This window comes from Nelumbo lutea, chromosome 1 (assembly GCF_056320005.1).
Source record: "Nelumbo lutea isolate HS-2025 chromosome 1, American lotus-T2T, whole genome shotgun sequence".
NCBI lineage: Eukaryota > Viridiplantae > Streptophyta > Magnoliopsida > Proteales > Nelumbonaceae > Nelumbo > Nelumbo lutea.
The window spans coordinates 163208065-163234685 of NC_142684.1; the positions used below are offsets into that span (position 1 = coordinate 163208065).

Below are 26621 nucleotides of genomic sequence, written 5' to 3' on the forward strand. Positions count from 1 at the left end.
AAAAGAGGTTGGGGTTGGAGACTGTTGGCACAAAAGATACAAAACTTACTGACAATTACAGAAGGTGAACTGGCTACTTTCAGAATCCCTGTTGTCAATCAAGGAGAACCTTTTGTGATTTCTTCTGAGTGTCCTTGGATTGAAGGAGCATCTGAAAACTGTGTGCTAGAGGAAGTCCAGCAACACCTTTCAGTGGCTAGCCTAAGTAAGGTTCAGAGGCTGGTCTTGGAAAATGATAAAAGAGATTGGGAAAGACTGGTTTTAAAGGCTGGGCTTGGAAGAAGGTTTCTAACTGAAGGTGATTGTAGAGGCTATTAAGGGAAAACTTCAAGTAATTTCTTGAGTTTCAGTGTTCCCTTTTGATGATAGAAGAGCCATTCTGGATTCTGAATACAGGGTCGAAGATGGTAAACTTTAAATCAATGGAGGCTGAACTGGGGGTGGTTTTACTAGAAAACTGGTCGTTTGGTCGTTCCCTTGCAGCAAGAGGGAGGTAGAAGCTGGAGCTTTTGAAATAAGGTTGACTGGCTTACATTTCTCTCTGTGTAAGAAACCTTCAATTGAGTGAATTGTTTAAGCTCCAGGGTGTGTGCTTTTGGAGCTCGATGTAGCTACTTTATGAGCAGCAAAGGTTAAGATCACCGGAGTCAAGCCAGAGGACGCCCCTCGGTTGATTGACATCCTTGTCAACAGCCTCTGCACCAAAGTTTGGTTGGTGACAGAATCTGAAGCGTCGTTTTGGGGAGAGGAGCTAGAAGTTGAAGATGATGTAGACATGGAAGCTAGGAATAGACGTGGCTGCAGAGGAAAGGAGGGGAGATTTGGTTTTATGGCATGTTCAATTTGGAAGGGGAACAGTCAAAAGTTGGGGCACAACCTGAGGTAGGCTTTGAAAAAGAAAATATTCCAAAAACTTTTAGAGGTAACCCTGAAATGGTGGATGGTAAATCCTACACCAAAGTTACTGGAAGGTTAAAATTCCTCCCAAGTTCAAATTATTCATGTGGTGAGTCATTAGGAGGTTTATTTTTGCTAAAAGGGATTTGATTCAACTAGGTATCAATGTGGATGATGTTTGTCCTTTGTGTAAGAATGCTCAAGAATCTGTGTACATTCGTTTTATTATTGTCCCTTTATTAGGGCTGTTCTGTTTGGTAGTGCTTGGAGTTTAAGAGTCATTTCTCAGTATTCCTCTTTAGTAGACTTTATTTTGGAGCTTGTTAATTCTTTGTGTTGGTTCGGCTGTCTTAATTTGTATGTTTATCTTTGTTGGGTCTTAAGTCATTAGTTATTGGGCCTTAGTTACTGGGCCTAATCTTATTTAGTGTTTATTTTTGATTAGGTGTCCCATCACTAATCAGGGGCATTCTTGTCTATTCATGTAACATTATGTAATGTCCTTATATATAGTAGATTAGGGCTGGCTGAGGATTAAATTCTGCTGCCCATCTCATATCTTCTTCTTTTTCTTCCTCTTCTTCTCTCATTCGACAGCCCTATTTCAGCAAACATGGTATCAGAGCACTAATCTTTCGACTGGTTACATCAGCCGCCTCTTCTTCTACTCGCAGTTAACTCTCTCATCTTTCTTTTTTTGGTTGCTGCAAAGAAACCCTAGGGTTGGTTGTAGAACACAGCTAGACCTACATCTAGGGTTTCCCTTGGTTGTAGGGCCCAAGGGGAGGTAGTCCCAGAGGCTGATGCCCTAATAGACACAGTACAGCAGACTGTAGCCATTCGGCTAAGATAGATCTGTGTAGAACAGATCTAGGCGGAAGGACTAATCTCAACAGTCCTAGAACTGTTCGTGGGTGAGGTTATAACCTGCGATAGCAGTGCTTAGCACACAGTAGAAGCCAACACAGCAAGTTGCAGGCTGCGGCAGCAGTGATTAGAACACAGCAGAAGGTAGCACAACAGAGTATAATCTGTGACAGCAGTAATTAGGGCACAGTGCAGTGTAGTACTTGGTGTTTCAGCTCTGTGTCGGGTTCTCAGGACTGAGTTTACAGTGCAGCAAGTTCCGTAAGTGTGAAACAATTCGCTATATATTGCGTTTACAGTTTTGACATTTACGAGTAAGTGAAGATGTCTTCCATATCCGGGGAAGTGTCTTCTAGAGATGTTAGGGCTTGTGGGAGGTCTCCTAATCTAGAGAATCCAAATTTGCACAGTCTACAGATCACAAGTGTGTTGTTGGATGAGTACAACTTCAGGGAATGGTCTGTCTCAGCCTTGCTTTTCATCACATCCCGGGAACTCACTGGTTACTTGGACGGGCAGAAGAAGGAACCAGAAGTGGGGAGTACTGAATATGCAGCTTGGCGCAAGGAGAATGCTACAGTTATGTCCTGGCTACTTGCCTCAATGACTCCAAGAGTAGCTAGGACTGTTCAACATTTCTCCACAGCTGCCAAGATATGGGAAAAAGTTTCCAAAATCTATGGGCAGAAAAAGAATAATGCCAGAATTTACAGACTGAATCAAGACATTGCTGCCTTGAGGCAAGGACATATGAGTGTTGCAACATATTTTGCTACACTAGAAGGACTATGGGAAGAGTTAGATCACCACCTTATTATTGATTGGGAGAGTGCCGGAGACAAGGAAAAGCATGACAAACAAATTGAAGAGGGTAGAGCATTTAAGTTTCTGGCTGGCTTAGATCCTATATATGAGAGCATAAGGTTCCAAATTCTGGGAAGGGATGAAATGCCAGACTTACATCATGTTTACTATCTTGTGAGGAATGAAGAGGTGAGAAGAAAAGAGATGCAGGTTGATACTCAAATGAAACTAGCTGAACAGTCTGTGGAGCATTCGACCCTAATCTCTACAAATCAAAGGGGAAACAGGCACTCTGACAAGAGACATCTGAAGTGCACCCACTGTGGAGGGGAAAGGCATTTGAAAGAGACCTGTTGGGTTCTCCATCCGCATCTGAAGCCAGCTGCATTGAGGAAAGATAAGAAGCATCTGAAGGGTCAATCTGCAAGTGTGAATCTGGCTACGGGTCAAAGTGATGATGGTTCAAAACACTCATCTACAGTTACTTTCTCTTCCATGGGACAGACTAATTCCCCCCGAACCGGGTCCTTGGGTTTTACTGCCGATGAGGTAGAGGTACTTAGCCGGCCCCTAGCCCGTTAAAGGACCAACTCTCTTCCATCCTCCTCCCTTGCCAGATCAGGTATTGTCTCTGCCTTTAGTGCAACTAGTGCTATTGATTCTGCCTCTTGGATTATTGATTCTGGTGCAACTGACCACATGACACACATGTCTTCTCTATTTTCTTCCTATCATTTAATGTTTGGTCAAGATAAAATGAGGGCTGCTGATGGTTCTCTTTCTACCATCTCTGGGAAATGAGTGGTTGACCTAAGCAAGGACCTCTCACTCAAATCTGTCTTGCATGTTCCCAATCTTTCTTCAAATCTCTTATCTGTTTCAAAGCTTACCAAAAATTTGAATTGTAGCATAGCCTTTTTTTCCTACTCATTGTGTCTTTCAGGACAGATTGACGAAGAGAACGATTGGGAGCGGTCATGAGTGTGGAGGTCTCTATTACCTTGATGCAAACATCAGTTCGGCCTTGCAACATCTGCTACTTGTAGTCAGTCCAATGTGGAGTCAATAGCTAGGTTACATCTGTGGCATGCTAGGCTAGGTCATTTACCTTTTTCATCTTTGGAAGTGTTGTTTCTAGAATTATTCAAAGGTGTTTCAAGTCAAGAGTTAGTTTGTGAAGTCTGTCAACTATCAAAGCAATGTAGAACTGTTTATCCAACTTCGAGTAGTGAAATTCGAGCCTCTTTTGACTTAGTCCACTCTGATGTTTGGGGCCCCTCTCCTATTATTTCTGTTGATGACTTTCGATACTTTATCCGTTTTATTGATCACTATTCTCGATGCACATGGATCTACTTATTAAAAGCACAAGAAGAAGTGCCGTGGGTAACCATGACATTTTGCAAAATGATTGAAACACAATTTGGTATGAAGGTCAAACAATTCATGTCAGATAATGCTGTAGAATACTTTGAAAGGTCCTTGAATTTGTTTATGGAGGATGCTGGAATGATTCATCAGTCATCTTGTGCTAGTACCCCCCAACAGAATGGGGTTGCTGAGCGCAAGAATAGGCACCTATTGGAGACTACTCGAGCCTTACTATTTCAACACAAAGTTTCAAAAAACTATTGGTCTCAAGCAATCCTTACTGCATCATATCTGATAAATCGAATGCCATCCAAGGTATTGGGGATGAAAACTCCTTTCTCTGTTCTTTGCCCTCATCTTTCTGACTTTTCTCTTCCACCGAGAGTCTTTGGTTGTGTATGCTTTATACATGTCAAGGATCCGAAGAAGACCAAATTGGATCCTAGGGCTACAAAGGGAATCTTTTTGGGGTACTCTCCTATTCAGAAGGGATACAAGTGTTATGATCCAGTCACTAAGAAAAAATATGTCACAAAGGATGTGGTATTCTTTGAGTCTCAATCCTATTTTCATTCTTCCCAGAATCCTCTTCAGGGGGAGACTAGTGGGATGGAAGATGATTCTTTTGTTTCCCCATTCTTTGTACCTCTCTCGACCTCAGGCCTTCCATCTTCTCCTCCTGATCCACCTAGTTGTGGTATCCCGGGTGAATCTAGTGAGGCTCCCATTGTACCAGCTACTACTAGTGATGTTGCAAATATTACTGAAGACTCCAACAGGCTGCAAAGAGATATCAGAATCACCTACAACAGAAGGAAGAAGGGTCCTCTAACTCATGACAACAACCAATTGGACTCGGATCAACCTGTCTCAGAAACTCAAGGTAATCCTATCAGTTCCTCGGACTTGGATCTTTCTATTGCCTTTCGTAAGTCTACTCGTTCTTGTACTATCAGACACCCCATTGCTGATTTTGTGTCTTACTCACATTTGTATCCTTGCTATTGTTCTTTTGTGTCTGCTCTCTCTTCTGTGCATGTTCCTACCGGGTATTCTGAGGCAGTATCTGACCCAAAATGGAAAGAGGCTATGGACGAAGAAATGAAGGCCTTAATGAAAGCAAGGACTTGGGAATTAGTGGATCTTCTAGAAGGGAAAGGCATTGTTGGATGCAAGTGGGTGTTCACTGTGAAGCATAGGGAGGACGGGTCCATTGAGAGGTACAAGGCTAGACTGGTAGCAAAAGGGTTTACTCAAAAAGAAGGGATTGCCTACAAAGAAACTTTTGCTCCGGTGGCAAAACTCAACACAATCCGAGTTCTATTATCATTAGTTGCAAATTTCTCATGGGAGCTACATTAGTTGGACATGAAGAATGCTTTCTTGAATGGCGACCTGCATGAAGAGGTGTTCATGGATCCTCCACCAGGTTATGGTTTTGGCAAGAAGGTATGTAGACTGAAAAAGGCCCTATACGACCTTAAGCAGTCCCCTCGAGCTTGGTTTGAGAAGCTATGTGGGGTTATGAAGAAAGGGGGTTACACTCAAAGTGGGGCAGATCATACTCTATTCATAAGGAAGGGAAATGATAAACTTACGGCACCTATTGTCTATGTGGATGATATGGTAATTACAGGGGATGATCAGGAAGAGATTAAAAGACTAAAGGAGGTTTTGGTTGCTGAATTTGAGATCAAAGACCTGGGCCAACTGAGATACTTTCTTGGGATTGAAGTTGCAAGGTCCAAAGAGGGCATCTATATATGTCAGCGGAAATACATCCTTAATCTTCTTCAAGAGACAGGCATAATGGGGTGTAGGCCAGCAGATACTCCAATAGAACAGAATCATGGTCTACAGGTGTCAGTAGGAGAGGACTACCTTGATAAGGAAAGATACCGAAAGCTGGTGGGGAAGTTGATTTACTTGTCCCACACTCGCCCTGACATTGCTTATGCTGTACATGTTGTCAGTCAGTTCATGCACACTCCTAAAATTCCTCACATGAAAGTTGTGGAAAGGATCCTCAGATATTTGAAGTCTTGCCTGGGGAAAGGGATTCTGTTCAGGAAAAACAGTAAAATTGAAGTTGAATGATATACTGATGCAGATTGGGCTGGTTCTGTTGGGGACAGGAAGTCTACTTCTAGGTATTGCACTTTTGTTGGAGGAAATTTAGTTACATGGAGGAGTAAAAAACAGAATGTGGTTGCTAGATCTAGTGCAGAGGCTGAATACCGAGCCATGGCTCATGGTGTTGCTGAACTTTTATGGCTTAAGATCCTGCTTGGTGAACTTGGAATAAAGATTGAGTGCCTTCTCAGGTTGTACTGTGACAACAAGGCTGCCATCAACATTGCAAATAACCCAGTGCAACATGATAGAACGAAACATATTGAGATAGACCGTCACTTTGTTAGAGAAAGAATTGTCTCAGGAGAACTCTGCATTCCTTATACTCCCTCCAAGATGCAGATTGCAGATGTTCTGACTAAAGGGCTAGCTACAGTGAAATTCGTGGACTTACTTGGCAAGCTAAACATGATTGACATCCATGCTTAGCTTGAGGGGGAGTGTTGGTTCGGCTGTCTTAATTTGTATGTTTATCTTTGTTGGGTCTTAAGTCATTAGTTACTGGGCCTAATCTTATTTAGTGTTTATTTTTGACTAGGTGTCCCATCACTAATCAGGGGCATTCTTGTCTATTCATGTAACATTATGTAATGTCCTTATATATAGTAGATTAGGGCTGGCTGAGGATTAAATTCTGCCGCCCATCTCATATCTTCTTCTTCTTCTTCTTCTTCTTCTTCTTCTTCTTCTTCTTCCTCTTCTCTCATTCGACAGCCCTATTTCAGCAAACACTTTGGTCTCTTGGGGAGCCTTTGATGAAGTTTTGGAATGGTTAGCTATTGCTTGGTATTTGTTTGGAAAGCTCGTAATGATTATATATTTAATAATATTAATAGATCAATCGGTTGGGTTCTGAATTCAGCTAACAAATTAATTGGGTTAAGGGGCAGCGGGTCAAATTATATAAATTCTAGTTATGCTGTAAACGTTATTTCGTTGGAAGATTTGGAAGTTTGGGTCAAAGTATAGTTATTCAATGTGATGAGGGTGTTTCTAACTTGGGTAGGATTACTTACGGACTTTGTGTTATGGCTGCAGGTGGTATAGGAGGTACATGGAAGGATACAGTGGTAGCTGAATTAAGAGCAATTTGGAAGGCTATTCTTCTTGCTAAGGATAATCAATGGATTCCATTAATTTCTCTTCTGGGTCAAAACCTAAAAATCTTCCAAGAAGACAATACTCCAGAAAAAGTAACTTGATTCCATTAGTTTCCAACATCTTTGACCTCCACTACTGGAAGACACCTCAACAAACTGCTAAGTGTTAACCTCCTCCATCTTCTTTCAGGCCTTCAAAGAACAACGTTTTAATGCATGTTCCCTGTTTTTCTTTTGATCAAACATCTTTTTCTTTTCTTTTTTTTGATCAGCAAGAAAAATCTTATTAATTATATTAATTGGTGAAAACAAATTAATACATTAGATTGGCTCCAGCCACCCATATTAACCAAACCTAACCCCAAATAAAATTACAATAGTTCCCGAAACAACTGCTGTTTGTAGACCCCCTGTTTTACTAAAGCGTCAGCCATCCCATTTGCAGTCTTTCTTACCCAATTAAAAGTAATGTTCAGCTCCCTTGATAGGGTCTCTATTTCCCTAAAAGCATGTAGATCCATAGCACAAGATGCTTACTCCTGGCCCAAGAAACAACCAGTTTTGAGTCTCCCTCTACTTCTAAGTGTTGGAAGTTTGATTGCTTAGCTAGTCTTAAGCCTTGCAGCAATACCACAGTTCAGCATTTAGTGAGTCTCCCAATCCTAAGGGTCCTGAAAACATAGCCACCACCCTGCCTTCTCTAGAAAACCTAGAATACCTGCCATTCCCGAACTTTCCATGTTACTCCCATCAAAACACCTCCAATACCTTTCATCAGGAATCTTTACCTAAGAAAAAAATTGTAAAACTGTACTCTATTTTCTTTAATTTTATCCTATAAAAATATACCCAATGATTTTTTTTTGGTTGGAAATGGTAACTTCATTAAAGATAATTCAAAGTACAATTGTCAACCCCAAGAATAGGGTGTTGACCCAATCTGCATGCTGATTACAATACTGTCCAAAACATGTTTTCCCTAACAGTCCCTTGTTTTGGTAAAGTATCTAACCCATTCACTGACCTTCTTGTCCACCTGAAACACTCACAAATCTCCCTTGTTATGCTACGTATTTCCCTTATCAACTGTCTTTGTTTTCAAGCTCCCAAGCAACCTGACTGCATCCAACCAATTAGCAACTTAGAGTCCCCTTCAATCTCAATTCAATGCAACCACAACTGTTTGGCATGTCTTACACCTTGAAGCCAAGCCATCACCTCTGCTTTCAATGAATCTCCTGCTTCTATTGGTCCCGAAAACATAGCAATAATTCTGTCTTCTCCATCTCTAAATACTCCCCCTATACCTGATGGGCCCGGATTACCTATAGAGCTTCCATCAAAGTTCAACTTCGTCCATTGTTGTGTTGATAGGGATCAAAGTTCCTGTACCTCTCACCCCAACTTCTATAGATGTCATCAACTAAGAAGTCTTTAAACAACTCACTTGATTTCAACCAGTGAATAACCTTGACGGTTATTCCTTCTACAATTTCCTCCTTGGATCTTTTGACATTTTTAAAGTTCCTATTATTTCTTTCTTCCCAAACTGACCCCAAAACACTTCTCTTGTAGCTCTCCACATGATTCTTCCACATGTTTATCCACCAACCGACCAATGCTCACTCTTCCTTTCTCTGAATCATCTTCCCCAACTGCCTTTTCAGCTTCATCCCCCACTTTCTCCTCTTCTCTCTCTCTTGTGGTTTCCCCATTCTCCCTTTGCTCCCCCGTTTCCCCTTTCAACCCTGATTCCTATCACACCTTGCCCACCATTTTTTCTTCCTGTTATTAGACCTATGTGAAGCATCCCCATCCCTTTTTCTCTTTCAATTATTGCTCCCTTCGACCACTGCTTCAAACCCAACTCCCTTGAGATTTCCTTCCTTCTCAAAGCACCCCCATCACAAAGGAGAAGATGAAGTTAGATGGAGAAGTATCAAGTGAACAACTAGAACCCACCTTGTTATTCAGTTGAGCGATGATTTCCAATGTTTTCGCTCCCACAGTTGTTACCAAAATTCCTTGTTCCCTGTTCGCTGAACCTTCAACAACCCCTTCGATTTCCCCCTAAAAGCTCTCCCCTTTCCTGCATGTGCTATTGGTCTCCAACTGTTGGATGTCCAGTCAATTCAGGCTCTTTTTTTTATCAATAGGTCAATTCAGGCTCTCGAGAACCTTCCTTGCTATGATCCCCTCTTGAGTTCAGTTCTTCCACCACCTATAAGCCTTTGCATTGCAGTAGTTCATCCTTTCGATTGCCATTTGCTTGGAGCACCTTCATCTTCCTTCCTTCTGAAACTCCAATCACTCTACCATCTTTATACTTTGTAACCACCTATTGCCCAATTATTTATGGGATCAACCCCTATTTGCCGAGATCCACCCTTCTTCAAGCTAATATCCTTTTTTCCAAATATACCCCTAGAAACTTGAGACCCTTTGTTCTCGTTTCCACATTTGAAACTCTTTGCAAGATTCTTAAAAAAAGTGGTCCCCACTCCCTTTTTTGTACTGAATCTTACTGCCAATCACTAGTTGCTTATCCCTCTCCCTTGCCTCCCCTCAAAATGATCCTTGGCCTCCCTTCGACACCTCTGCCACACCTGCCACACCTGCCACCTGTCCACCTTCTCTTGTCCGACCCGCCAACCTGACAGCTCTCCATCTTCCGCAACTCCAATTTCTTCTTCACTATCACTCCTATTCTACTCCATAATCTTCTCCTCTGCCTTCCGAAATGTTTATTCTGGACCTTCAAATTATTCTCAGCTCATAACATGCTCCTGCAAATTAAAGCATTAGTTTGTTTGGAATTTCAGCAATGTCCCCGTCTCCCCGACTTCGACCAGAATCCTTGCCAGATTGAACTTCTCCCAAGCTTTGTTTTTATCATCAACTTCAGGAATTTGGCGCAGCAATTTCCCATTTATAGTTTCTTAGATCCCCTTCTCTTTTTGTGTTGAACTGGAATTTGGGCTTCACTAGGAATCTTAGAGAGTCCGAGGTTCCCATTGTGTCTGCTTTGCTTACCTTGCTGAATTCGGTGGTCCTAGGGGAAGATGATTTGGATAGTAGGGCGTGGACCCTCAATCCAACCGGTCTTTTCACATGTAAGTCTTTGTTTACCTCGCTTGTCGCCTCCTCACGTCCTCCTCCTTCCTTCCCTGTTAAGGAAATATTGTGTGCTCCCATTCCTCCTAGAGTTGGTGCTTTTTGTTGGGAAGTGTTTCATGGTTGTATTAACACTTGTGATTTACTGCAAAGGAAGAGGCCAAATTAGTGTTTGTTCCCCAATTGGTGCTACTTGTGCAAGTTAAATGGCGAGACTTCATTTCATCTCTTAATATCTTGCCCTTTTGTCAGCTTTATCTGGGATTGGTTTGCTTCTCTTTTTGGGCGTAGGTGGCATTCCTCCTGCTTTCTTGGAAGGGTTGTTTAGCCCTTCTGTTTGCAGCTCTACAAAAAGGAGGGGCAGATTGATGTGGAAATGTAGGGCAGCGATAGTTTGGACTGTTTGGGAAGAAAGAAACTCAAGAACCTTCCAGGACAAGGAGATGTGTAAGGAAGCCTTAATAGAGGTCATATCTCTGAGAGTGGCTCAATGGGTCAAGACATTGGAACTCTTCTCTGATGATTTCTTTAGATCTTGGGGAGTTATTGCTGACTCATCCTCTAGAAGACAGCTGATAAAAGTGGAATAGTCTCCTTCTATTGGCTGATGAAGCTGAATTTCAATGAGAGTTGTGTGGGCAATCCAGGACTATCCAGAATTGGGGGCGTAATTAGGGATGAGGAAGGAAGCATATGTTCCTTTTTCTCAGGTCCAATTGAGCAAGGTGATGTTGTCACAGCAGAATTTTTGGCAGCAGTTTTTGGGGTTGAGAAAGCCAAAGAATTGGGTTTTGGGAGGTTAATTATTGAAGGTGATTCTAAAATAGTTGTGAACTGGTTAAAGAAGGGGGAAGGAGTGTCTTGGCATCTATGGAATGATCTCAGATGGTTCAGCTGGCTCTCAAAGGATATGCTCACTCAGGTTAATTGGGTTAGAAGGTCTGCAAACAGCTTGGCGGATGGTCTAGCTAAGCAAGGGGTTCAGGGACAATCTATGTTTTGGGCTCATTTGTAATTCCGTGGGGGATTTAGACATTGTTGTGTCTATTTGTTTATTCCACTTCTTGTTGTTCTGTTTCTTCTCCAGCTGTCGCATACCACCAATCCAACCTTAAATCCCACGCTCTCCTTTTTATTTTTTTTTCTGAATTCAACACCCACTCTGCATACTGTCTACTGTGAAACATAAACAACAGCAGACCTGTGCTCAACTTCCTTACCTCCATCACCTTCTCCCTTCCCCATTCCAGTGCCACCCAAGCTTCAAGTTTCTCCACCTTTGCCTCCTTTCCCACAAATCTACCAACTAAACTCGCCTGTAACACTTGCATTCTATCTTCCATCTTCCCTTTGATCAGATCCTCTAACCACTACCATATCGTCCTTTCTGCTCCTTTGCCCATTGGTATAGACTCAAGTTTTTCCTCTATTTTTTCTCTCTGAGTTCTCTCCTGTTTTTTGATTCACAACATCAATACTATCCTTCTCAATTTGTTCAATTCCTTTTGCTTTAAATTCTTCAAGCATTACAAAAAGTTAAACTCCAAATTATGTCGGTCTTTTCTCTATCCTCCCTCCTAATTTCCACCCTTCTTCCGCTACTGCTACTTCTTTGTTCCAAATCCTTCCAAATGATGATGTTGTTAGGAACAAAAAGCTATGTATGTTATATTGGAAAACATATAGTTTAAGTGAGCATATACTATTTGGGAGGTATTTAACAAAGAAAATTTTAGATTGCCCTATAAGGCAACTATAGTTGCTAGATATGCATAATTTTGTCTTTTATGTTTCATTTTTCTTTCTTCTAGTCAAATTTATCCTCTTAGGCTTCGAAGTAAGTCTCCTATTGTGTAACATATGGTTTTCAGCTTAGTAATGGGAATATGTTGTAATCTGAAGAGCTATACTCGAAGTAGCAAGGAGAAGAAGAGAACCACAGAACTGAAGAGAATGTCGAACTGTTCTATCCAGTCGACCAGTCCTTTATTTATAGATGAATATGGTACAAGGTACAAGAAATTACTGGGATGCCCCTGATTAGTGATGGGACACCCAGATGACTTAAATCATTAAACAGGATTAGGCCCAGGCCCATTAACACAAGCCCAGTTACAAGATAAGTTAAACATAAGAATGGGCTAATAAGAACTCTTATCAGCCGAACATCACTCTAACATTCTAACACTCCCCCTCAAGCTAAGCATGAATATCAATCATGTTTAGCTTGCCAAGTATGTCCCTGAACTTCGTTGATGCCAGCCCTTTAGTTAATACATCTGCAATCTGCATCTTTGATGGAGTATAAGGCACACAAAGTTCTCCTGAAATAATTCTCTCTGACAAAGTGTCGATCAATTTCAATATGTTTTGTCCTGTCATGCTGCACAGGATTGTTGGCAATGTTGATAGCAGCTTTATTATCACAATACAGCTTGAGAGGACCCTCAGTCTTGATACCAAGCTCATTAAGGAGAGTCCTGAGCCATAAGAGTTCAACAACTCCGTGTGCCATAGCCCGGTATTTTGCTTCTGCACTTGATCTAGCCACAACATTCTGCTTCTTACTACGCCATGTGACTAGGTTTCCTCCCAAGAATGTATAGTAACCTGAGGTTGATTTTCTGTCTCCAACGGACCCAACCCAATCAGCATCAGTGTAGGCTTCAATTTCAAGTCTGCTGTTTTTTCTGAATAGAATTCCTTTCCCTGGGCAAGTTTTCAAGTATCTGAGGATTCTTTCCATTGCTCTCATATGAGGGGCCTTTGGTGAGTGCATGAATTGACTGACAACATGCACTGCATAGGCAATATCTGGCCGAGTAAGAGATAAGTATATCAGTTTTCCTACCAACTTTTGGTACCTTTCCTTATCACAGTATTCCTCACCCATTGATTCTTGTAATCCATGGCTTGGTTCTATTGGAGTGTCTGCTGGCCTGCACCCCATCATGCCTGTTTCTTCTAGGAGATCTAGCACATACTTTCTTTGACATATGTAGATTCCTTCTCTTGATCTAGCAACTTCAATTCCAAGAAAGTATCTCAGATTTCCCAGGTCTTTGATCTCAAATTCTGAAGCTAAGAACTCCTTCAGCCTCTTCATCTCTTTCACATCATTTCCAATAATCACCATATCATCCACATACACAATGAGTGCTGTAAGTTTGTCATCCTGTCTCCTTGTAAACAATGTATGATCTGCACTGCTCTGAGTGTACCCTACTTTCTTCATGGCCAAACAAAGTCTCTCAAACCATGCCCGGGGAGATTGCTTCAAACCATATAATGCTTTCCTTAGTTTACATACCTTCTTTCCAACATCATATCCAGGTGGGGGTTCCATGAATACCTCTTCATGGAGATCACCATTTTGGAAGGCCTTCTTCACATCCAGCTGATGAAGTTCCCAAGAGAATTTTGCTGCTAGTGACAGTAGAACCCTGATTGTGTTGAGCTTTGCTACTGGGGCAAAGGTTTCCTTGTAGTCAATTCCTTCCTTTTGTGTAAATCCCTTTGCCACAAGTCTGGCCTTGTACCTCTCAATTGACCCATCTTTCCTGTGCTTTACTGTGAATACCCACTTGCACCCAACAGTGCCTTTCCCTTCTGGCAGGTCCACCAATTCCCATGTCCTTGCTTTCATTAGGGCTTTCATCTCCTCATTCATGGCTTCTTTCCACCTCGGATCAGATGTCGCCTTTGAATACCTGGAAGGGACACATACAGAGGAAAGGGCAGACACAAAGGAATGATAGGCAGGGGATAAGTGTGAGTAAGAAACATAATCGGCTATGGGATGCCGAGTGGTACAAGAACGAACAGGCTTACGGAGAGCAATAGGAAGATCCAAATCTGAATTGAGTGAATCAGAATTACCTTGGATTGCAGAGACAGATTGATCTGAGTTCAACTGGTTGCAGTCATGAGGTTGAGGGGCCTTCTTCCTTCTACTGTATGTAAGTATCTCTTTTTCTTGTTTACTGGAACCTTCAGGAGCATCAGCCGAATCTGGAGAAGCAACTGGCACAGTGGAAGTCTCACTAGGTTGACCCGGAATGTTATAGCTAGTAGTAGTGGAAGGTGATGAAATGGGAACAAAAAAGAAGGGAGAATGAGAATCCTCTTCCAACCCACTACTCTCCCCCTGAAGAGGATTCTGAGAAGACTGGAAATAGGGTTGAGACTCAAAAAAGACTACATCCCTAGTGACATATTTTTTCTTGGAGACAGGATCATAACACTTATACCCCTTCTGCGTAGGAGAGTACCCCAAAAATATTCCCTTTGTAGCCTTAGGATCCAGCTTGGTCTTCTTTGGATCTTTCACATGTATGAAGCATGTACAACCAAAAACCCGCGGGGGAAGAGGAAATTCTGGAAGAGTGGGACACAAAACAGAGAAAGGGGTCTTCATACCCAGTACCTTAGATGGCATCCGATTTATCAGGTAAGATGCAATAAGAACAGCTTGAGACCAATATTGCTTGGGCACATTGTGTTGGAAAAGAAGGGCTCGAGCTGTCTCCAATAGATGCCTGTTCTTGCGCTCAGCGACCCCATTTTGCTGAGGGGTGTAAGCACATGATGATTGATGTAACATGCCTGCATCTTCCATGAATGAGTTCAGGGATCTTTCAAAGTATTCAGCTGCATTGTCTGAACGGAATTGCTTGATCTTTTTATCGAATTGTGTTTCAACCATCTTACAAAACATCATAGTTATCCGGGGAACTTCTTCACGTCCTTTCAATAGATAAATCCAAGTGCACCGAGAATAATGGTCAATAAAACTGATAAAGTAACGGAAGCCATCAATGGAAACAATGGGTGAAGGACCCCAAACATCAGAATGAACCAAATCAAAAGGGGCTTGAATTTCATTACTAGAAAATGGATACATTGATCTACATTGTTTTGACATTTGACACATCACAAATTAAACTCTGACTCAGAATGCCCTTACATAATTCGGGAAACAACATTGCTAAGGAAGAAAAAGACAAATGACCTAGCCTAGCATGCCTCAAGTGTAGCCTAGCTATTGACTCCACACTTTCCGGACTAGTAGTAGAAGCTTGCAAGGCTGAGCTGACATCTTCATCAAAATAGTAGAGGCCCCCATACTCATGACCACTCCTAATCGTTCTCCTCGTCAATCTGTCCTGGAAGGCACAATGAGAAGGAAAGAAAGTTATACTACAGTTAAAGTTTTTTGTAAGCTTTGAAACAGACAACAGATTTGAGGTAAGACTAGGAACATGTAGGACTGATTTAAGAGAGAGATCCTTGCTTAGGTCAACCACCCCCTTTCCAGAGATGGTGGAGAGGGACCCATCAGCTACTCTCATCTTATCCTGGCCAGACAACAGATGATATGTGGAGAATAAGGAGGACATATGTGTCATATGGTCAGTGGCTCCTGAATCAATCACCCAAGAGGTAGAATTAATGGAACTAGATGCACTAAATGCAGAGGTTGTACCTGATTTGGCAAGAGAGGTGGAAGCTAAAGAATTGTTCTTCAGACGGGCTAATGCCCGACTGAGAACCTCTACCTCACTAGCTGTGAAGCCCAAAGTACTTGGTCCAGAGGAGTCGGCAGCCTGCCTTGCGGTGGAAGATGACACTGTCTGAATACTCTGTGAGTTGTCACTACTGTTGTTGGTGGCAAGATTCCCACTTGCTGTGTGGCCCTTATGTTGCCTTTTGTCCTTTCTCAGAGCAGCTGGCTTCAGATGAGGGTACAGGACCCAACATTTCTCCTTTGTGTGTTTCTCACCACCACAATGTGTACACTTGAGGGACTTCTTGTCTGAAAATCTATTCCCCTTAGTGGAGACTAAGGCTGAATGTTCTCCAGGTAGTTCTGTTGACTGTGTCTGGAAGTCAACTTGCATCTCCTTTCTCCTTACTTCTTCATTCCTCACCAGGTAGTAGACATGGTGAAGCTCAGGTAATTCATCTCTCCCTAGAATCTGTGACCTTATACCTTCATATACAGGGTCAAGACCCGCCAGAATCTTGAAGGCTCTGCCCTCCTCAATCTGCTTATCATGCCTCCCCTTATCATTAGCATTTTCCCAATCCAAGATCAAATGGTGGTCAAGCTCTTCCCAGAGGCCTTCCAGTGTTGCAAAGTAGGTTGCCACGGACATGTCTCCCTGCCTTAGGGCTGCAATGTCTTGGTTCAGCCTGTAGATTCTAGCATTGTTCTTTTTCTGGCCATATGTCTTAGATACTTTCTCCCAAATTTTAGCAGCTGTGGGGAAGTGATGAACAGTTCTGGTCACCCTAGGAGTCATAGAGGCCAGCAACCAAGACATGACTGTGGCATTTTCCTTGCGCCACACGGTGTATTCAGGACTGCCAATTTCTGGTTGTTTCTTGTCTCCATCCAAATAGCCTGTGAGGTCACGAGAGGTAATGAACAGCATTGCTGAGACAGACCACTCTTTGAAGTTATACTCATCTAGCAGCACACTTGTAATTTGCAAGCTATGAAGATTAGGGTTTTCCAGGTTTGAGGACCTTGTAACAGGTCTGTTATTTCTAGAGGAAACTTCACCGGATAGTGAGGACATCCTGACTTCAGTCCAAGAGTTGTTCACAGTACTATAGGTGATTCTGTTAAGGACTGGTCAAATTGGTCACTGTGTTCACAGTACGGGTACAGTAGCAAGTAGAGGTCTGTAACTGAACCAGTTCACAGTGTTGGTAAAACTTTAAGGCTACAACTGTGTGGTGCAAAAGTTGCCGCAGTTCTGGTAAAAGGTAAAGGTCTGTAACTGAAGTTGCCGTAGTTCTGTAAGAGTCTTGCTGATGCACTAAGACTGCAACTGTAGAAGCTGATGCACCGAAACTGCAACTGAAGTTGAAGGAGCTAAGTCTTTACCACTTGTTCTGATGCACCAAGACTGCAACTGAAGTTGAAGGAGCTAAGTCTTTACCACTTGTTCTGCACAAGTCTTGCTGGAGCACGAAGCTGCAACTGTAGAGGAAGTTCTCCCCCTCTCGGCTAGTGCTAGGACTGCTGAATCAACCCTCAACCAGGTCTGTCCTATACAGACCTCTCTTAGTAGCCCAATAGCTACTACTTGCTGGTGTAATCTAGTAGGACATCTACTTCTGGGTCTTACTTCCCTTGAGTCCTACAACCAAGAGAAACCCTAGGTTCGAACTTGCTTTACTCTCTTACACTCCTAGGTCTTCACTGCAGCAACCCAGAAAAGGAAGAGAGAAGATGAAAGGACAGCAAGAGAAAAGAGTGCGCCTGCTGAAACCAGGAAGAACCTGGCTTTGATACCATGTAATCTGAAGAGCTATACTCGAAGTAGCAAGGAGAAGAAGAGAACCACAGAACTAAAGAGAATGTCGAACTGTTTTATCCAGTCGACCAGTCCTTTATTTATAGATGAATATGGTACAAGGTACAAGAAATTACTGGGATGCCCCTGATTAGTGATGGGACACCCAGATGACTTAAATCATTAAACAGGATTAGGCCCAGGCCCATTAACACAAGCCCAGTTACAAGATAAGTTAAACATAAGAATGGGCTAATAAGAACTCTTATAAGCCGAACATCACTCTAACATTCTAACATATGTGTTTCGAGTTTTTAGCTTACAAGGTGGTAACTTGTTAAAAACTAACATTTAGATATATTTGTAGCATTTAGTACTTTACATTTATTTCTTTGTTATTATGTTTTGGATTTGAAGCAATAATAGACCAAATTGTGATGTGCTCCTCCAGGTTCTGTGAGCTGACTGGAATTGATTATAGTGAAGGGTCAATCAACCTTGCTCGAAGCCTTGCTGATCGTGATGGATTTAGTAACATCAACTTCTTGGTATGTAATGATTCATATTTCTGATTTTATGTTCTTTCGTGTTTTTGTTATTTTCCATAAAACCTTAGCCTCAAAACTTGAGAGTTTTCCTCCATTTTGCTGCCAGCAGTAAGGGTCTTTCGCTCTCCATTTCTTCTTCTAGCCCACTAAATGACTATATATATTAAAGTTTGTAACTGTTATCGATAAAAAAATGTAAAAATAAAAAAAAAAACCATCATGTAAGCCATTCTTTTGGATGCTTGCACGATATTTGAACTGCTTGAAACCAATTAACTTAAAATGGCATAGAGTAAGTATGTTTTTATTTTTTATCAGTCGTACAATCAAAGAGAATCTTTCTGCAAGAATAGAATCAAAATATTGGATTGGATTCTGATATTACAAGAATTTAAAGAAGCTTCCAAAGAACCATTTGGGTCTGACTTTTGGTCAGCATTAGAGTTAGAAAATGGAGATGTTGGTTGTTTAAGTTTCTTGTATTTTCTTTATTTGTAATATTTTTTATTTTAATGAATTTTTCTTTTTTATTTACTTTCAATTAAAGAGATACATCCGCACCCTCCTACCCAAAGGTGAATGGATGGGAAACAGTGACCATCACTGGCCAAGTGGCAAGTGACAACATAGTGAAACTGAACACCTGACATACCATATACACTATTGGTTTGTTTAGTTATGTCCCTGTTTCTTTATGGGTCTGCAACAAATATGATTGACAATTAATAGTCTCACTTTTTTTATGATTCTTTTTCTTTTCTTTTTTTTTTATTGGAAATGGTAACTCCATTAAAGCAATATAAAGAAATATCAAGGTACAACTGGCAACCCCTGAAATAGGGTGTTGAACCCAAGGTAATTTTTGTTACAACACTGCCCAGAATAAAGGCTCCCTTGCAGTCCCTTGTTTGACTAAGGTATCAGCTAGTCCATTAGCTGACCTTGTCCACTTGAAACAAGCACCTGTCTCGCTTGTTATGCTAAGGAGTTTGCTTATGGACTGTCTATATATCCAAGCTCCCAAGCTACCTGACTGCAACCCTTCAATTAGCAATTTATAGTCTCTTATCTCAATTTGGTGTAGCCCTAACTGTTTGGCATATCTTACACCTTGAAGCAAAGCCATAACCTCCACTCAATGAATCTCCCACTCCTATTGGCCCTGAAAACATAGCAAAATTCTACCATCTTCATCTCTGAATACTCCCCCTATACCCGAAGGGCCTGGATTGCCTTCTAGAGCTCCTAACTCTATACAGTTTTTTTTTCTATGGAATTTTTTACACCAATTTTTATTCAATGCATTTGTTGTAGGTTGATGATGTTCTTGAGACAAAATTGGAGAAGCAGTTCCAACTTGTTATGGATAAAGGTACTTTAGACGCAATTGGATTGCATCCAGATGGCACCTTGAAAAGGTAATAACTTGAGTATTTACTTCATTGATTGTCAATTTTCCATGCACATATTTGTATGCTGAGATATGTCTTGCTAAGCATCAGTCATTCTTCACTGGGCAGACAACTAACCTAGATGTCATAATTGGGAATTTTTTTTGAAAGAAGTTAACTGATTTCATAAAAAGTAGAGAAGGGTACACAAGAAAGTGTACAAATACGTAACAGGGGCCAGATCCCTGAGAATTACACAGGAGTTTTGTCACAATACAATCAGTCCAGAATGACACCTATTTTTGCTAATCCATCTGCAATGGCATTTAGCTCCCTTGGTATCCAGTACAGAGAAACATTCATAGGAGCCAATAGGTCCCTTGCCTCTGTTAAGAAGTGACTAAGTCTCCACAGTCCAGCTTCCTGTTGTCCTAACCATTTTATAGTGTTTGCTGAGTCGCCTTCAATGGAGAAGTTCTGAATACCTAGTTTGCTGACTAGGCGAATCCCTGTAAGAGCTGCTAACACTTTTGCCTTTGTAGAATCAGCTATTCCAATCGGTCCACTGTATGCCCAGTAGATGAGCTCATTTTCATCTCTTAGGGTTCCCCCTATGCTGGAAACTCCAGGGTTACCCAGAGAACTTCCATCAGGCACAAATCGGCCCTTGCGCTTTTTTTGCGACTTGCGCTTTTAAAACACTGCTATCAGCCAGTAAACCTTACCTCTCTTGCTTAGACCTCTTCCATGCCACTGAGAAATCAAGTCCTGAAGGTGATTGGGAGCCACCCAACTATACTCAACTAGCTATAGGAAGTAGTTCCAGATGTTGCTGGTTACCTGGCAGTGTATGAAGAGGTGGTCAGCTGTCTTTCCCTCATGGAGACAAATGATACAAACATGAGGGTCTATAAAGCCTTCCAAGGTTCTTCTTTTGAAGTACCTCACAAGTGTTTACTCGATTCAGACAAGCCTCCCAAACAAAGAAACTCACTCTTGAGGGGACAAGCTTACACCAGATCTTCTTGAAAGGGAAGTCACAATCTCGGTTTCCTACAACCAGAGCTTCGAAGAAAGTCTTGGCCGAGAACTCACCTCCTGGGTGGGGTTTCCAGACGCGGGAGTCTTGGGAGTTTGGGGAAATGTAAACTTCTCTGATAGAGAGGAGGAGGTCAGCTAACTCAGTGATCTCCGGTTCCCTTGAGGGTTTTCTGAGGCTCAAGTTTATGTTGCTTTCATTGGGAGAATTGGGGAGGCACTGAGAGATGGTTGCATCTTTGTTTAGGGTAAGGTTGTAAATCCTAGGATAATTTGCTAATGCGGAATCACTCCACCACAGATCAGTCCAGAAATTTATTCTATTTCCATTACCCACCCTAAATCTTATGAAAGAAAGAAAGAGGTGGTGAATGGAAGTGATACCTTTCCAAGGATTTGAGGAAGCTAGTCGGTTTGAGTGGAGATTGCAGTCCCAACCGTTTGCATTTAACCCATACTTTCTGGTGATGATAACTGCCCAAAGGGAGTTTGATTCAATGGGGAATCTCCACAATCTGTGATCTGATTTTGGCAGGGATCTGAAACGCTGAAAGGAAGTAGATGGGCATGTTTGCAAGAGAAGCCTTTATAAGGGTGAGTCTGCCCCCTTTTGAGAGATAGCAACGTTTCCAAGTAGCTAACTTTTTTTCACATTTTTCCATCACCGGCTCCCAGAAACTTGGATTTTTTGGATTCCCACCAAAGGGCAAGCCCAAATAAGATAGGGGGAAATTTTCCACTCGATAATTTAGAGTTTCCTTGAAACTTTCTAGGAAGGAATCTTCAATTTGGTTCACAGTTGCTAGGATACTCTGAGTAATTAACCTTCAACCCAAAGACTAATTCGAAGCATTGAAGCACTCTTTTCATACTTGTGATATTCTCCAAATTGGCTTCCAGGAACAGGATGACATCATCTGCAAATAGGAGATGGGATATATTCATGGCATCTCTTCCTACCTCAAACCCCTTGATTAGGTTAAGGCTTTGGGCTTTCTCCATTTGCTGGATAAAGACATCCATTACCAAAGTGAAGAGGAACGGGGAGAGAGGACAGCCCTGTCGGAGACCCCTACTTGCTTTAAAGTAACCTTTGGGCTCTCCATTGATCATGATAACCAGGTTGAACTTATACAGCCTTTCATCCACTGCAGCCACCTCGTTCCAAACCCCCTCAATTTCAGAACTTGGAGAAGGCAGTCCCAATCTACTTTGTCATAAGCTTTTTCCAGATCTAGTTTCACAAGTAGGCCCATCCTTCCACTCTTCCTTCTATCTTTGACAACTTTGTTTGCAATTAGGGTGCTGTCTATAATTTGTCTTCCTTTCATGAATGCAAACTGGTTTGGAGAGACCGACTCTTTTAGGACTTTTCTAAGTCTTTTTGCTAAAACCTTTGATAGGATTTTGTACACACTCGCTACTAGGCTTATTGGTCTGAAATCTTTCATTTCCAAGACACCATTTTCTTTGGAATGAGGCAAATAAATGTAGAGTTATTTCCTTTGTTTACAACCGCCATGGAGTGGAAATCCTTAAAGACCTCCAAAAGATCCACTCTTACAACTTCCCAACATATCTAAAAAAAGAAGATTGGGAAACCATTGGGCCCAGGGGTTCTGTGTCCATCCATCTTGAATACTGCTTCTCTTATTTATTGCTCCTCAAATTCCTTTTTGAGCCATATTCTCTTATCTTCTGCTAGAGTCGGCCCTTCCCAACTTCTTAAATTAAACTTTCTACCACTTTCCATAGAGTAAAGATTTTTGAAGTGGTTAAGAAACGTTTCTGTGATTTCTTCAGCATCTTCCACCTCCCTCTTGTCCACCTTAATTTTTGAGATGAGGTTCTTTCTACGCCTACCCGACGCATAGCTGTGGAAGAATTTTGAGTTATTATCTCCTTTAACCATCTGACCCTAGACCTCTGCCTACAAAAGATTTCATCTCTCCTACTTCTTCCTTCTTCGTCCAGAACTCCTGATTGCTCCCTGTAATCTAGATCTTCCAACTCCAAGAGGATGGCACTTTTTTCCTCTGCAAACGATTTAAATTCTTCTCTCTCCCAGGCTTTCAGTTTTCTTTTCAGGAATTTCACCTTTTGCAACAATCTGTGCCCAGCCCAGCCCTCGACTCTACATTCCTCCCACCAGGAAGCTACATTTTGTGGAAATCTTTATGTAAAGTCCACATTTTCTCCAGTCTAAAAGGGGGTTTATCATTCAGGACCAGATCTGTTCTTAGGACTGAAGGCCAGTGGTCTGAAGTGCAGCGGGGTCTGATTTCTTGGAGAAAATTTGGGACCTTTTCTACCCAATCTGAAGTTACCAGAAACCTATCTAGTCTGCAGCTTGTTGGGTTCTCTTGAAGATTTGACCAAGTGAACTGGCCATTATGGAGGGGGAGGTCGCGAAGGTTATGTCTTGAGATAAATCTGGAGAAGTCCCTCATGCTTCTAGTTGCTTTTCTTCTGTTGGAGTTTTCTTGAGAGAACCTTGTGACATAAAGTCTCCTCCTAAGACCCCAAGGGATTTCATCAAATTCATGTAGAGCATTCAACCCTTCCCAGAGTCTGCCAATCTGAAGGGAGCATTTGGTCCGCATACAACAGTCAAAATCCAGCTGAAACCATCATTCTTATTGGTAAAGAGAACAGAGATTGAGAATTCTCCTTTATCAATTTCAATGCCTGAAACCTCCTCTTCATTCCAAGCTAGGAAAATTTAGTTTCCCTTAACTTCTTTTCTTCTTGCTTAGGTTTGTTTGGTACCATTGCCCTTTCAGGCTCAAACATTTAGAGAGACAATGGCATTTCATGTCAAAACTCCAACACAGACATTTTGGCACGAAACTTGTTTTGTTGGTACTTATGCTGACTAGCTGTTGAATAAATGTTTTGACTTTTGAGCAGCATTGTGTTTAGTATTGGCATTGCTACCTAAAACGTTAGAATGGAATGTTTATATTCAATGTCACACCACTCTACTATACTGATTCTCATCCAATGGTCAAATTTAAAAATAAATGTTTTCTACTAATTGGCTCATTATTAAACATAGACTAACATCTAGATGCAGATCTAATGGTTATAAAAGCATAGAACCAGGAAAATAAACTTTTGTTTTGGAGGTAGGGTTTATAGGTATTTGAACGTGCCAGAACTAAGATCCAGTATGTGATGCACCAGAATGTATTTCTATGCTGCCACATAGGACATGAACTAAGACCCAGGTCATTGGACTGTTTCTTCAAACGTGCAGCCAATGGAGAAAACATCAATGCTGTTTCCCCCAACACCCCCTGGTTTATGTTTCTAGTAAAAACGTTTTATGACTGGTTCAACTCAAAACAGTTTCAACAAAAGAGAAAAATAATGTTTAAACTCAAACCATCAAAGTGGTGTTGATATGGCAGTGTTTCAAGTGGAAACAGACAAGATACCAAACATCACCCTAGCGAGTAAACATAATATGTGTTTTAAACTTCAAGATGTTTTGGAATCAATTGATTCACCCAAACTGCAACTAAGAAAGCTAAATCCATGCATTTCATGATTTCAAATGCTGAAAGAAACACGAGTTTATTTTTTTGCTCATCTTCTCTTTTCAGGATCATGTATTGGGATTCAGTCTCGAAGTTGGTTGCTCCCGGTGGAATATTGGTTAGCACTGTATCTTCTCCAAGCTTGTTTTTGAATGCTAACTCTTATTTATTGTGGTGTTTTCTGAACTGGTTAATGATGTTAAATACCATCTAATCATATTCAATCGCGGGTCTGGGCCTCTTGGGTCCAATCCAACACCATTTTTTTTTTTCTGATTTCTGACCCTATTTGTGGTCATGGTTGCAGGTGATCACATCATGTAACAATACAAAAGATGAATTGGTGCACGAGGTGGATAATTTCAACCAAAGAAAACTCGTCTCCCAGGACCCTGAGGCCCCCAAGGACCAACAAGCTCTGTTCCGATATCTAAGTCATGTTCAGTCATACCCTACATTCACGTTTGGAGGATCAGAAGGATCACGTGTTGCCACTGTGGCATTTCTGCGGAGCTGAACCAGTTTTTGAAGATTCAGATTGGTAATGCTTTCATCATTGTGTGGGTGTGAGATTTTGATCTTTGTGCGTGTGAGAGAATGAGGGATAGGGGCTTTTGTTTGGTTGTTTCAACTGAACATATTTTGGTTGATGCTGTAAGAAACATTCAGTTCACTGCTCTTTTGGAAAATAGAATGATCCTTCTGGGCTTTTGGTTCGAGGGTAGTACTGAATCATCTCAATGAAGGAGAGCGTTTCCAACCAGCATATTTAAACACTTGTATGAACTTCAAAGCGATCTCTCCAGTTCTTGAGCTAAATCGTGCAAAATGACCAATCCCAACTTGACAAGGCATTATTTTACCCAAAGAAAAAGCAAAAAGCTTGACGAGGCATTTACTTTTTGCCTACTACGAAATGCTGGGGATTATATTTCCAGTGTCAAAGTTATTGTTTATAGAATCGGCCATGAATCTAGGACTAGGAAAACTGAATGACCACCTTTCTGTTTTCCATCCTGTTAATTCGCTTATTGAATGCGATTTATTATAACGGGACAAGTTAGGGCTGCTCAGTTGGTGGTCATGCTTGTGTTTCATTTGGTTTGCGAACACAACTAATGTTATGCTGGTTCAGCAATTTATGATTCCAACTATTTTATAGTTCACTCAACCAGGAAACATGGTTGGTTTGTATAAGCATGGCAATGACAATTAAGTAGGGTATTTCACACACCAATATGGCTCCAGTTATAATGTTTCATATGATATAGCTGGCCTTCGCAACTATTTTATAGGGTTTTCCTTTTAGTCAAGTGGCATTCGCATATTTAATATCTTTTCATTTTGCCATCCTACCCTAATTTTATGGTTGACATCCTTTCAATATCTTCTTTGTTATGAACTAGCGAACATGCACATACTTTGCCAATTCTTGATGATGATGTTAAATAGTAATGTGGCTAATTTTATTTACATATTTTTATGCTTTTATGTGTATAAAATAATTCTTTTTTATTTCATTTATAAAATTTATAAAAATTTTCATAAATTTGTCTTTTATTTTTTAATTTTTATTATTTAATTATGACATTGAAGGTTGACCTATTAAACCCTAATGGTTGAATTGTTTACCCACCACCTAGATAAGATAATGATTTTATTTTTTTTTTTGTTTTATATTGTTAAAGGCAATAGAATTAACTAATATAATTTATTGATGAGAAAAAACACCTTAAATATAGGATTTAATAAATGGGAGTTAATACCTCAAATATAAGACTTAATAAAGAGGGGGTGAGGTGAAAGTAATAGCTTGAATTACATTTTTTGCTCTCATAATTAGAGATAAACCAAATTCAATATTTATCACAATTGTTTTTTGTTTAATATGATGAATATACAATATTAGAGATATATTCAAATGTTTTCTATGAAATTTATGTATTCTTTGCTTTTTTTTTGTATTTTTATTATTTGATTATTACACCAAATGTTAATACATTTGACGTGAAATTAGAACTATTAACCCACCACCAACCAAGAAAACAATTTCGCTTTTTTATTAGTTTAAATTTTGTATATCATTTTCATCATCAATAAAAATAATTTTTTTATCACACTTATTTTTGTTTAATATGATTAATATAAAATATCAAAGATATGGCCAAATTTTCTACAAATTTTTTGTATTTATTTCTATTTTAAAAATTTTATTAGTTAGGTATAATATCATGGGTATATACATTTGATTTGACCTAAATGGTTGAATTGCTTACGAGCCACTTGTAATAGTTTCATTTTTGGGTTTTTTTTTTTTTAAGACAAGTTTTATATTATTAAAATATTGGATATAGATCCAATTAGTATAAACTATTAATGATAAAAAAATCCCTTAAATATAGGATTTAATGAAAGAGAATGCAAGTTAATATTATATATATATATATATATATATATATATATATATATATATACACACACACACACACACACACACACATACACACTA

General features: G+C 40.6%; 1 protein-coding gene across 1 annotated transcript in view; it reads left to right on the plus strand.

Moving 5' to 3' along the window:
- Positions 1 to 24829, plus strand: part of LOC148878839 (uncharacterized) — a 37549-nt gene extending 12720 nt beyond the window's left edge. Inside the window, exons 4-7 of the mRNA XM_088960208.1 lie at positions 18045 to 18141; positions 19456 to 19559; positions 24179 to 24230; positions 24420 to 24829. Coding sequence (XP_088816334.1) covers positions 18045 to 18141; positions 19456 to 19559; positions 24179 to 24230; positions 24420 to 24629 — 463 coding nt within the window. The 3' untranslated portion in view covers positions 24630 to 24829. The remainder of the gene's footprint in view (positions 1 to 18044; positions 18142 to 19455; positions 19560 to 24178; positions 24231 to 24419) is intronic.
- The last annotated feature ends 1792 nt before the right edge of the window (positions 24830 to 26621 follow it).